Source organism: Phyllobates terribilis, unplaced genomic scaffold, assembly GCF_046119375.1.
Source record: "Phyllobates terribilis strain yellow unplaced genomic scaffold, ASM4611937v1 Scaffold_2__4_contigs__length_985480577, whole genome shotgun sequence".
NCBI lineage: Eukaryota > Metazoa > Chordata > Amphibia > Anura > Dendrobatidae > Phyllobates > Phyllobates terribilis.
The window spans coordinates 669555215-669569733 of record NW_027362762.1 but is presented as its reverse complement, the minus strand read 5'-3'; the positions used below and the strand labels follow the sequence as shown (position 1 = coordinate 669569733).

General features: G+C 43.5%; 1 protein-coding gene across 1 annotated transcript; it reads left to right on the top strand.

Moving 5' to 3' along the window:
• Positions 1-13021: 13021 nt before the first annotated feature.
• On the top strand, positions 13022-13984 carry LOC141246901 (olfactory receptor class A-like protein 1). The gene has a single exon (XM_073669170.1). It carries the CDS (start codon positions 13022-13024, stop codon positions 13982-13984), a length of 963 nt encoding a protein of 320 aa, XP_073525271.1.
• Positions 13985-14519: the final 535 nt, after the last annotated feature.

The window sequence follows — 14519 nt, the reverse complement described above, 5'->3', positions numbered from 1 at the left end:
CTGACACCCGCCCAGCTTACAGGCCCTGAGGCGCGGGGTACTCTCACAAGGAGTGGAAAGTTTCAAAAGATGGTGAGGGAGTACCTTGCCGATCGTACCAGAGTCCTCCGTGATTCCTCTGTGCCTTTTAATTATTGGGTATCCAAGCTGGACACTTGGAATGAACTCGCTCTGTACGCCTTGGAGGTCCTGGCCTGCCCTGCCGCTAGCGTGTTATCGGAGCGTGTTTTTAGTGCCGCTGGGGGAATTATAACTGATAAGCGCACTCGCCTGTCAACTGACAATGCTGACAAGCTGACCCTTATCAAAATGAACAAGGGCTGGATTGGGCCAGACTTCTCATTACCACCAAATGACAGCAGAGTAACATAAAGTCAAATCCACTGTGTTATTTCGAGAGGTGTATTCACATGCACCGCTTCACACCCACACATGGGTATACGCTTCCTCGTTTCGGCTGTTTAATCTTCTTCTCCTTATCCTCAGCCTCCACCACCACTATACCACCAGGGTGCCAGCATTGCAAGTTCCTCCGTCCTAATTTTTGGCAGCTTTTGCTGGGAAAGCATAAGCAAATACTATGGGAGACCCACTCCCCAATAATGAGACTTATGTTTGTAATATGCTGTACTGCATGGCTCTTGTAAGGGGCATTGCAAGTTGCTCCGTCCTAATTTTTGGCAGCTTTTACTGGGAAAGCATAAGCAAATACTATGGGAGACCCACTCCCCAATAATGGGACTTATGTTTGTAATATGCTGTACTGCATGGCTCTTGTAAGGGGCATTGCAAGTTGCTCCGTCCTAATTTTTGGCAGCTTTTGCTGGGAAAGCATAAGCAAATACTATGGGAGACCTACTCCCCAATAATGGGACTTATGTTTGTAATATGCTGTACTGCATGGCTCTTGTAAGGGGCATTGCAAGTTGCTCCATCCTAATTTTTGGCAGCTTTTGCTTGCAAGGCATAAGCAAATACTATGGGACACCCACTCCCCAATAATGGGACTTATGTTTGTAATATGCTGTACTGCATGGCTCTTGTAAGGGGCATTGCAAGTTGCTCCGTACTAATTTTTGGCAGCTTTTGCTGGGAAAGCATAAGCAAATACTATGGGAGACCCACACCCCAATAATGGGACTTATGTTTGTAATATGCTGTACTGCATGGCTCTTGTAAGGGGCATTGCAAGTTGCTCCGTCCTAATAATTTGGCAGCTTTTGCTGGGAAAGCATAAGCAAATACTATGCGAGACCCACTCCTCAATAATGGGACTTATGTTTGTAATATGCTGTACTGCATGGCTCTTGTAAGGGGCATTGCAAGTTGCTCCGTCCTAATTTTTGGCAGCTTTTGCTGGGAAAGCATAAGCAAATACTATGGGAGACCCACTCCCCAATAACGGGACTTATGTTTGTAATATGCTGTACTGCATGGCTCTTGTAAGGGGCATTGCAAGTTGCTCCATCCTAATTTTTAGCAGCTTTTGCTGGGAAAGCATAAGCAAATACTATGGGAGACCCACTCCCCAATAATGGGACTTATGTTTGTAATATGCTGTACTGCATGGCTCTTGTAAGGGGCATTGCAAGTTGCTCCGTCCTAATTTTTGGCAGCTTTTGCTTGCAAGGCATAAGCAAATACTATGGGACACCCACTCCCCAATAATGGGACTTATGTTTGTAATATGCTGTACTGCATGTGACGCGCCCCCTGGGCCGTGTGTACACGTGTGTGGGATACCCGGTGCCGGGTCTCTGGGGTCTGTAGTCTCCGTGGCGGTGACCCGGTCCCGTGGCTCAGGCTGGTCAAACCAGTGGCAGTCTTTCTTAGGTTTTGAGGTTAATTGTCCGACTGCGCCACCCGTGTATTGCGGTCAGGGAGTACCACCGCTGCGAGGAAGACCGCTGAGGCTGGTGTTGTGTGCGCAGCATAGAATGGGATAACTCCCCTCGGGAGGAGTATAGCCTCAGGGCAGTGAGTGTGGATGATGGGGGTGATGGTGCACGAGCGCAGCAGGAACGACTCAGAGTCTTTGCAGTGCAGTTCAGGGTCTTTACTGATGATTATAAGGTAGACCCTGCCGGGAGTACTGGCTATCATCAGAGGCCTTGTCAGTCTGTGAGCAAGCAGGAGTTCCCCTGGCCAGGTGGAGTTGTAGGCCTCCCCGTCTGTCTGCACTCTTCCTGGCTACCTTGCTGTAAGCGGGTAGAAGTAGCCCACGTCCCTGAGTGTACCGTGTAGTGCTCACCCGTATGGCTGGTGACTTGGGGCCTTCTGTTAGCCTCCGCTCCACGGCGGCGGTGCTGGTCACTTGCTTGTGACTGAGCCTCCGGGCTTCTATGGCCAGAGGACCTGAAATCCCCTGCTGGCTGGTTTCTGCTGCTGGATATATAAGTCCTCACAGCTTCGGACTCCTGTGTCCGGTTCCTATTGTCTTCTGCCAGGGCGAGCTCTGCTCAGCTTCCAGCCCCTGGTCTTTAGCTCCTAGCTCCTACAGAGCTCCATGCTGTTACTTTCCCTTGCTCTCACTCTGACTCTGACTGTTCTCTGACTCACTCAACCCCGCCCCAGATCCAGTTTATAAGGGCAGAATTCTCCCCTCCCAGGACTGGGGCAGGAGGATGTTGCATGTTTAAGGGATCCTGACCAGGAAACCTCCCACTTGCTCTCCGATGTAATATCTCTATTACTGTGATGACCAGACCCCTGGGGTGCCACACATGGCTCTTGTAAGGGGCATTGCAGTTCCTCATAATTTTTGAAAAGCCTTCCATTCACTGCTTAGGCCAACAGTGCACGGGAGACCCAGTTGCTATAAATCGAAAAAAAGGTTTAGTTAACGCCCTCTGACCTCCATTTCATTTCCAAGGGGCATTGGAGTGGCTCGAAAGTTTTGGTAGGCATTGCACTCACTGTATGCCCTATAACTGTGTAGCCGAACCGCTCCTTTTGTTACAGAAACATATCCTACAAGACATATCTGGTTGACTGGCCTGATATTGATGTGAATGGTCCCTGTTCCTCCTGCTCTTTCTCATTTGCCACCACCTCATCCATCATTTATCACCTGAAGCTTTGTTTCAACGGGAGTCATAGAACTGGGATAGTAGCAGGAAAACATCCAGCAATCCTCGGAGGAGGTAGGATATGCGCCAAAACGCGGACCACCTCAGGCCTAGCCGCTACTACATACATGCGCTTGCATTCCAAGAAAACAAAGCAGATGCTAACTTCTATCATCATCATCATGCTCCTCACCTAGGCACTCTCAACTCCCCTGATGGAGAAGCCAGGGCCCACCGGGGAAGTCTGGTTCTCTGGTGGGCTCGTCCAATGCTGCCCTAAAGCAGGCCAGGCTAAGAAAAGTGTGAGGGAAAGTGACAGGAGAAATCAGGGCGGCTGGGGACCTAGTATGGACACCTGGCCGCCACCTGGCGGCTGGGGACCGAGCGTGGACACCCGGCCGCCGGGCGGTTGGGGACAGAGTATGGATACCTCGCTGCCGAAGCGGCCATGAGGTAGTGGCCAGCTTCGGCCTCCTCCAAACTAAAAGGCCCCATTTCAAGTGAAAGCTAGCAGTATGGTATTGCAGCCTGCGGGTGGGTGTGTGGTTGGCTGCATATTTTCGCTTGCATTGCAAGGAATGGGGGAGGTACAATTGAACACTGCCCTGGGACAAGGACTTGCACGGGGATAGTTGCAAGTCTGCATCTTCTGATGCGGCAAGGATCACTTCTGATGGGCACACTTTTAGGCAGTGACCTAGGGGTCAGAGATGCTTCCAGGGGTCTTCCCCATGCTGATCCCTTGTCTTTTCAGCACTGTATGCATGTGTCACACAGCACATGGCCAGATAAGGTTGTAAAATGTTAAAATGACATTTCCCGGTGAACGCATTTATCACGGTTGAAAGCAATACAAAAGTGCAAAAACGCATGAAAAATGCTACTTGTGAACATAGCCCAAGGTGTGGAGGAGTATTTTTGTTTTTGGTTATTTATTTTACCTTATACACAAGTTTTTACCCTGGAAAGGAAATTCCTTAACATATTTCACAGGAAAACCGTTTCAGTTTCGTTTTTGAACGTTTCATTGTGAGCCCGCAAAAGTGGCTTAATACCTCTTACCACGTTGTTGACAGCAGTGACCTGGGGGTCAGAAATGCTTCCAGGGGCGATCCCCATGCTGCCCCCATGTCTTTTGAGCACTGTCACTATCGTTTTGGGCACTTTTTAGGCTTTCTACAGACTGCCGGGGGTGCTGCCGCAAAAATGCTCGGGTCTTTCATAGACTAGCATTGGGCTCGTTGGTCGGGTCGAGCACCCGAGTATCACGGTAAGCTCGGCCCGAACTTCGAGCACCCGAGCATTTTAGTGATCGCTCAACACTATCAGTCGTCATCTTAGTGAGGACACGGAAGTCTTTCCCGTTACCAGTCTGGCACCCATGGCTGACTTTATGTTACGCTGCCTTAACCGTGACCCTCGCATTGTCAAAATGTTGGGTGACAGTCATTACTGGTTGATGACACTTTTAGTCCCCCTCTACAAGGAGAACTTTCACTCTCTTATTCCTGAGTTGGAGACGTCTACAAAAATGGGGCAGTACCAGAAGGCCCTTGCTGCAGAACTATTAAAAAAATTCCCATCTGAACACGGTAGCGGCAGAGGTCACAGTTCGCTGCCCAACTAAGACATACAGGCGAGAGAGACGCAACTCCAATCCAGCAGAGGCAGGGGAACACTGTCAATGTTCTAGGACAGTTTTCTGAGACCTGCCCAGCTTACAGGCCCTGAGGCGCAGGGTACTCTCACAAGGAGTGGAAAGTTTCAAAAGATGGTGAGGGAGTACCAGCGTCCTTCATGATTCCTCTGTGCCTTTTAATTATTGGGTATCCAAGCTGGACACTTGGAATGAACTCACTCTGTATGCCTTGGAGGTCCTGGCCTGCCCTGCCGCTAGCGTGTTATCGGAGCTTGTTTTTAGTGCCGCTGGGGGAATTATAACTGATAAGCGCACTCGCCTGTCAACTGACAATGCTGACAAGCTGACCCTTATCAAAATGAACAAGGGCTGGATTGGGCAAGACTTCTCATCACCACCAAATGACAGCAGAGTAACATAAAGTCAAATCCACTGTGTTATTTTGGGAGGTGTATTCCCATGCATCGCTTCACACCCACACATGGGTATGCGCTTCCTCATTTCGTCTGTTTTTTGCTCTTCTCCTTATCCTCAGCCTCCACGACCACTATACCACCAGGGTGACCGTGGTCCATGTTGCCAGCATTGCAAGTTCCTCTGTCCTAATTTTTGGCAGCTTTTGCTTGGAAGGCATAGGCAAAGACTATGGGAGACCCACTCCCCAATAATGGGAATAATGTTTTTAATATGCTGTACTGCATGGCTCTTGAAAGGGACATTGCAAGTTCCCCCTTCCGAATTTTTGGCAGCTTTTGCTTGGAAGGCATAGGCAAAGACTATGGGAGACCCACTCCCCAATAATGGGAATAATGTTTTTAATATGCTGTACTGCATGGCTCTTGTAAGGGGCATTAAAATCGTCTTGTTAAGCTACTGTGACCTCCACGTCTCTTCCAAGGGTCGTTAATATTGTCTTTTTATTCTACTGCGTACTGCGACCTCCACCACTCTTCCATGGGGCATTAAAAGCGTCTTGTTAAGCTACTGTGACCTCCACGTCTCTTCCACAGGGCGTTGATATTGTCTTTTTATTCCACTGTAACCTCCACCACTCTTCCAAGGGGCATTGATATTGTCTTTTTATTCCACTGCGACCTCCACCACTCTTCCAAGGGGCATTAAAACCGTCTTTGTTAAGCTACTGTGACCTCCACGTCTCTTCCACGGGGCATTGATATTGTCTTTTTATTCCACTGTAACCTCCACCACTCTTCCAAGGGGCATTAAAACTGTCTTGTTAAGCTACTGTGACCTCCACATCTCTTCCAAGGGGCATTAAAACTGTCTTGTTAAACCACTCTGAACTCCACGTCTCTTCTAAGGGGCATTAAAACCGTCTTGTTAAACCACTCTGAACTCCACAGCTCTTCCAAGGGGCATTGACATGTTGTTTTTAATTACCTCTAACCTCCACGACTCTTGCAACGGGCATTGCATTTCCTCCTAATTTTTGTCAGCTTTTGCTTTTCAATGCATAGGCGAACACTAAGGGAGACCCACTCCCCAATAATGGGTAGAAGGTTTTTAATACGCTGTAATCCACATCTGTTTCAAGGGGCATTGCAGTGCCTAATAATTTTTGGAAAGCCTTCCATTCCCTGCTTAGGCCAACAGTGTACAGGAGACCCAGTTGCTATAAATGGAAAAAACGGTTTAGTTAAGGCCCTCTGACCTCCATGTCACTTCCAAGGGTCATTGGAGTGCCTCGAAATTTTTGGTAGGCATTGCATTCACTGTATGCCTTATAACTGTGTAGCTGAACCGCTCCTTTTGGTACAGAAACATATCACACAAGACATGTGTGGTTGGCTGGCCTGATATTGATGTGAATGGTCCCTGTTCCTCCTGCTCTTTCTCCTTTGCCACCACCTCATCCATCATTCATCACCTGAAGCTTTGTTTTAACGGGAGTCATAGAACTGGGATAGTAGCAGGAAAACATCCAGCAATCCTCGAAGGAGGTAGAATATGCGCCAAAATGCTGACCACCTCAGGCCTAGCTGCTACTACATACATGCGCTTGCATTCCAAGGAACAGAAAGCTAAGGAGGTGGATGGCCTCATGATCATGAATAATTTACTCATTGTGTAGGAGGCCGACCACTGCTGCTGTCTAACTTCTGAACTTTGTGTTGAAGCCTGATTGACCCAGGACCCGCAATCCTCTATGTCTGGAGGACGTGTTGCATCCTAGTGTCCAACTGTGTCCTGGCTTCCACAATATTAACCCAGTGTGAAGGCGTCAGTGAGATGGACCATTCCTGGCCACATTCACTTGTCCACGTGTTTGTGGTTAGGCTGTCCTTCCCACTAAATGCACTGGGGAGGGCACAGGTAATGTTTTGGTATGCGCGCTTGTGCATAAGGCGCACCGGGACAAATAGGGGCAGCTGGGGACCGTTTATGGACACCCGGCCACCCCCACGCGGCTGGGGACTGTGTGTGGGCACCCGGCCGCGGGGGGCGGCTGGGGACTGAGTATGGAAACCCGGCCGCCCCCTGGCGGCTGGGGACCAAGCGTGGACACCCGGCCGCCGAGCGACTGGGGACTGAGTATGAATACCAGGCTACCGACGCAGCCATGACGTGGTGGCCAGATTCCACCTCCACATGCCTAAAAGGTCCAATTTCAAGTGCAAGCAAGCTAGCAGTATGGTATTGCAGCCTGGGGGTGGGTGGGTGGCAGGCTGCATACTTGCGCTTGTATTGCAAGTTATGGGGGAGGTACAATTGAACACTGCCCTGGGACAAGGACTTGCACGGGGATAGTTGCAAGTCTGCATCTTCTGATGCGGCAAGGATCACTTCTGATGGGCACACTTTTAGGCAGTGACCTGGGTGTCAGAGATGCTTCCAGGGGTCTTCCCCATGCTGTTCCATGTCTTTTTAGCACTGTATGCATGTGTCACACAGCACATGGCCAGATAAGGTTGTAAAATGTTAAAATGACATTTCCCGGTGAATGCGTTTGTCACGGTTGAAAGCAATACAAACGTGCAAAAACGCATAAAAAATGCTACTTGTGAACATAGCCCAAGGTGTGGAGGAGTATTTTTGTTTTTGATTAATTATTTTACCTTATACACAAGTCTTTACCCTGGAAAGGATGTTCCTTAACCCCTTTCCGACCTGGTCAGTAATAGTACGCACCAGGTCGGGAAGGCCGGTTCAGCGGGGGCTCCGGCGGTGAGCCCGCACTGAAGCGAGCACATGTCAGCTGATTATTGGAATCGCAATCCACCCGCGGCTGTTAACATGTTAAATCTCTGACAGTGGCATTTAACTCGCGCTTCCGGGAGTCCTAAGCCCCGCCCATCAGTGACCCCGTCACGTGATCGTGGGTCACCAATAGGTGGGCATGACAACTCAGGGTCTGCAGCAGACGCCTGTGGTTGTCATGTCTCAATTTCTATGAGCGCCACCTAGTGGTCAGCGCTCATAGCAAGTGAGCATTTCTCCTGCATACAAGCGATCTGCTCATCGCTTGTATGCAGTAGAAGCAATCAGACAACTGCTGCTTCTAGTCTCCTCTGGAGACTATAGAAGCAAGCAGAAAGTGTAAAAAAAAAGTTTTAAAAAAAATAAAAAATATATAAAAGTTTAAGTCACCCCCCTTTCGCCCCATTCAAAATAAAATATATATATATATATATATATATATAAAAAAAAAAAACACATACACATATTTGGTATCGCCGCGTTCAGAATCGCCCGATCTATCAATATAAAAGAAGAATTAATACAATCAGTAAACGGCGTAACGAGAAAAAAATTTTAAACCCCAGAATTAAGTTTTCTTGGTCGCTACAACTTTGCAATAAAATGCAATAACGGGCGATCAAAACATCGGATCTACCCCAAAATGGTATCAATAAAAACGTCAGCCCGGCACGCAAAAAATAAGCCCTCACCTGGCCCGAGATCCCGAAAAATGGAGAAGCTAAGGGTCTCGGAAAATGGCGTCATTTTTTTGGGTTTTTTAGCAAGCTTTGGATTTTTTTTTCACCACTTAAATAAAAAAGAACCTATACATGTTTGGTGTCCATGAACTCGTAACGACCTGGAAAATAATGATGGCAGGTCAGTTTTAGCAATCTGTGAACGTGGTAAAAAAAGGACCCAAAAAATAACTGTGGAATTGCATTTTGTTTGCAGTTTCACTGCACTTGGAATTTTTTTCCCATTTTCCAGCACACGATATGGTAAAACCAGTGATGGCATTTAAAAGTACAACTCGTCCCGCAAAAAATAAGCCCTCACATGGCCATATTGAACGAAAATTAAAAAAGTTCTGGCTCTGGGAAGAAGGGGAGCAAAAAAGGAAAACACAAAAACAGAAAGACCCATGGTTGTTAAGGGGTTAACATATTTCACAGTAAAGCACTTTCACTTTCGTTTTTGAACGTTTTATTGTGAGCCTGTAAAAGTGGCTTAATACCTCTGACCACGTTGTTGACAGCAGTGACCTGGGGGTCAGAAATGCTTCCAGGGGCGATCCCCATGCTGTCCCCATGTCATTTGAGCACTGTCACTATCGTTTTGGGCACTTTTTAGGCTTTCTACAGACTGCCGGGGGAGTCGCCGCAAAAATGTTCGGGTCTCCCATAGACTAACATTGGGCTCGTTGCTCAGGTCGAGCACCCAAGTATCACAGTGAGCTCGGCCCGAGCTTCGAGCACCCGAGCATTTTAGTGCTCGCTCAACACTAATAGCCAAACATATCCTGCCAGTCCATTTTGTTCTACATCTATATTGTACTGCTGCTAAGGATTACACTGCACAGGGTAAATATAAAACACCTGAATCTGCTCCCAACTAAGGGATCATTTTTGGACAGCATCGTAAAAAGGCATTACTTTTATACTTTTTAAACAGTAAACTTGTTACTGCTCTCACAAAATGTACAATTTGGATGTGGCTCGTTAACATGCCATAGCGTTTTCATTTTCCAAACAACAAACGTGTTGCTAATCCCAAAAAGTGGATAGCATGTGGCAGGTTTGTTAAAGAGTCATTCTACACTTTCCCAAAATGAGATAATTTTTAGGCAACCACTTGGTAAAAAAAACAATGGCTTCTTTTGTATACACATCATGTGTATAAACACTGACACAGCAGACATCTACCCTCAAAATGGAATAATATTTGAATTTTTTTTTATTTGAAATAGCATAAAAAGTTTTGCAGTGCCATGTGTTAACTACTGTTGGCTACTATCAGTTACCATCTATTTACCCATAGCAAAATATGTTGAAATCACATTACTAAAGCTATGTTTATGTTTAGGAGCATTAAAGGGGTTGGATACAGTTTGAGGAGACCTCAGAGTATAATATGTCTTTTCACAAATCAAATTTTGGGGGAGCATTCGGCAAAGCTATGGTGTTGCAAACATGTAACTTCAGAATAAAAAAATCCTTTAATAAGAAAAATCTCTTTAAAAAGCGGACAAACATACATACTATTGTGTATAAACCAAACTAGAGGTACTGAACTCTATTGGTTTATTCCATAGAGCCCTAATAGCAAAAGAAGGGGGTATTTCACACAGCTAGTAGACCATTGATCATAATGAAGCAATCCCTTCTTTTATACATATAGGGAGCATTCGGCAAAGCTACCAAATTCGAATTTCAAAACACTCACTCATCTCTAACATTTATACTTAATCTGCAACTGAAATATACCTGTAACTAAAAAATATTTGAAAGATAATATGATGCAGAAAGAATAAAAAAGAAGTTAAATACTTTTGTAAAATCTGTTGTTAGCCAGGGAAAAAAGGTATTTTATGCACTTATCCTTAATGTCTCTTTAAATGTCTGCAATGACTATAATGACTGTAATAATATTTATGCAACTTGTGAATTTGAAAATTATGAAATGATCAGGACATAGAAGTGTTAACAGTTAACTAAACATTTTCATTTCATTGTATACATTAAGTAGTGTGTGCGTCAACTGATATTAATTGCCTAAGTTGTATTCCCCTGTGCTATGATGTCAGAGACCAGTGAGTATAAGTACTCTTTAAAACAAAATGTTCTTAACAGGAAAATATTAGTAGGTAAGAAATATTAGGCATGGACAGATAACAGTTTTCTAGTGGCTCTTAGTAGCCTTAGAATCAATAGAAAATAGCACTGAATACTGATTACATTATTATTTTTAAATTCGAAAGCTTACCAATATATTCAACTAAGCCCTGCTATGTAGTGCTAAAAGCATTGTGAGCTTGTAGAAAATTATTTAAAGGATATCTCCCAATAATGCAAATAGTTTTCAATTGGAATCATTTTAAAAACTGGGTAAGTGTCTAGATATTTCTGTTACATACTTGTTATTGTGCCTCCTAGAGTTCTTTAGATTCTCCTTTTGAAAGTCCATATAATGTATTCAAATTCTACTGTGCTGATTCTTATGGAGTAGCCTGCATAATGGGATAAAGTTTTAGGTGGTAAGACTCTACTGAGCATGTGTGACCAGCAGCACTGGACACTATGTAGGCAAGAGAAGTAAAGAACACCACATATATAACACGTATATAATAACAATATCTAGTCACATGAACATTTTTTAAATTGTTTTATCTTGTGTGATCAAACAAAGAATAGTAATATGTAATTGTTGGACAACTTCTTTAATGTATTAACTAACCTAAATCTTCTGGTTTTTTTTTCTGGGAATATCATAAACATACATATTTAAAAAAATTAGGTGACATAGATGGGATTCCTCCACTCAGTATCCCTACCGATTAAACAAAATGTATAGAACCACTAACAGTAAGCATCTATAAGTATGATGGACACATTTTTATTTGAATGGTCAATATATACAGTAAGGGTCTGTTCAAACAACACAAAGAAAATGTATAGATATAGTAAAATGCCATAATTTTGCTATGAATTGTCCATACCTTGAAAATAGATCCTGATACTCCTTTTTTCCAGCATCATTTGTGGTGGGACACCTGCTGTGAACTTATGGAAAAGAAATTGGTTTCTAGCCAGACGATATGTAAAAGAAGGCCCAAAAGCTTAGAAGGCTTTTATGTACTCCACTGCCCAAATCAAAATAAAATGGCCCATTGTTGAGAGTTATCTGAATTTGGTACTGAATTATCACTTTATGCGATGTTACTATACTAGATGGCCCAATAAGATTATGTCATTAACCTCAGCACTATAGGCTTATGGCTTTTCTAGTTTTCTCCCAATATGTCTATCTAGGATCAAATATTCAAGGCCTGGATGCGCAACCTATGCAGGACAATAGTCAATAGACCCTTATACAAATTCATCTTACAGACTAGCTGAACAATATAATGGTAATGGCATTGTGGTACATTGTGGTATCATGGCTGCCAAGGGAAGGAATGATTTTCACAGTTAACAGAAAAAAGCCAATTAGCAGATTCCCATGACAGTGCACCATACTGCTGCGATTACCAGTTGATGGAACTACAGGTGTTTTATAGAATTATATGTCTGGGGTGCAATTTTTTTATAAAATTATATCTCTGTGCTGCATTACTTTATAGAAATATATCTTCATGCTACATTGCTCGGATCTCAAAGACCTCTGAACAGTGAGAAGCTAAGTGTCCTACTGTATGAATCATAGATGAGAGGTCACTTTGTTTTCCTTATTTTGCTGAAGTCCTGGCTTCTGCTCTATAAGCCCCATAAACATTAAACTAAAGTTATCAATCACATATTAAAAGCATACAACTTTTATTAAGTTTTTTTTTATCATAGTGGTATTCTCAGAAAAATATAACTTAGGTGAAGAGCTTTTGGTGAGTTTTGATGTTTCAGATTTTCTGCACCATTTCTGAACCCATTATGTAAAATAGATTACTTGCGTTTCTTTCCAAAAATATGCAGAGTAAAAAACTCACCAGAACCTTTTGAGGGAACATAGCCTAAAAGAGGTCCCGAACCCCCATTTCCACCTTATCATGTGCAGAGGTGTTTGTATAAAGCAGCTGTTGAGCAGTCTATACAGTGGCATCCATTGTCCATAGGGTCAACTTGTAAAAAGTATACATTTAAAACATTTTTTTATTAATGCTGTATAATTTTGTACCATAATCCATACCTTTATTGGTGGCATAATGGTGTATACCAGACAGATGTAGACCAAGAGAATGCTTTTTGGCCTCCTTATACCTAATGTAAGCCTTTGGACATGTTTATGGAAACATTTATTGAAACGTATATTGAAGAAGTACTTTACCATGCTTTCTTGGCGAACATTGCAGGCTCTAACACTTTATATTCTTTCTGCTTTGTGTTTTTGTTTAGTAGAAATGGACATACGCCATCTAAAAGCCTTCATTTTCATCCTTATTACAGTGATTGGTATTCCAAGTAATCTTTATATTGTCTTAAAATTTGTCCTTATCAGATTTATAGAGAAGAAATTATTGCCTACAAATGTAATTCTGTTGGTCTTGACTTTAGCAAATCTTTTAATTGTTTTCTCCCGTGTCATTCCTCAATCTCTACATGCCATAGGAATAAAGGACTTAATGGATGATGCAAACTGCAAATTCTTTGGATACACCTACAGAGTGAGCAGAGCAATGTCAATTTGCACAACCAGTTTGCTTAGCTGTCATCAGTGCATCCTCATTGCTCCATCTACCAAAATCTGGGTATATCTGAAGCAAAAAGTGTCCCAGAATATATTTGTAATCATTCTTTCAATTCTATTGATGAATCTAATGTTATACCGCACCAGTTTTATGTATGACAATGCAAGAAGGAATTTTACTTCACCATATACTCTTCACTTGGTGTACTGTGACACAGATTTTCAGACATATCTCTCTTACATTGCCAATGGCATTGTTTTTGCATCTAGGGATTTCCTTTTTGTTGCACTGATGGTGCTAGCAAGTTTTTACATCGTGTTTGCACTACTAAGACATGTAAGAACAGTTAAAGGTATAAGATCAGATAAAATCCAGACTAAATCCATTGAGCACAAAGCTTCTAGAGCTATTATTCTGCTGGTTCTCTGCTACGTCATATTCCTTGGACTGGACAACGCTATGTGGATCTATACACTGACACTTTCCGATGTAAAAACAGACATGAATGATGCCAGGGTTGTGCTAGCATGTGCTTATTCTGCACTGAGCCCCATTGTAATAATTTTAACAAATCCAAAATTACAGCAGCAATCTGTATTTCGATTTTGGACAAAGATTCACATTCATCAAGCATTTTCAACTAGTCTAGTCTACGTGAACAATGTTAGTAAATAGCTTTAAAACCAACCTGTCACATTGAAAATGCAATTCGCAAGCAACATTATATTTATTTATATTAATCCATGTATTTATATTAAACCATCTACTGTAGACGGACAGCGCTGTGTAAAAATATACCGGACATTTCATTGCAAAATTGCACTTTATTGAATAAAATTACACTTGATAAAATTAGACATGCTTAAAGAAGTACTCCCATCAAAGATTTTATCCTTTTAGTATGCATTAAAATCATCATATTATATAGCACTGTGTACTTACAATTGCTCATTTTGCCCTTTTAGGCTGTGTGCCCACTATGCGATTGCAGAAACGCTTACAAAACGCTTGGTAGAAGGTCTGCCATGTTCCCCAATGATAATCCGCATGTGCTGTGCACATGCTGCGGAAATTTCCGCTGCAGATTATCATTGCGGAAAAATCCGCAGCACTACCAATTATTTTGTGGAATCGCTGCATTTTCGCCGCCATTGACTTGCATTGGACCGCATGACATCCGCATCACTACATGTGCACATGCGGATATCAT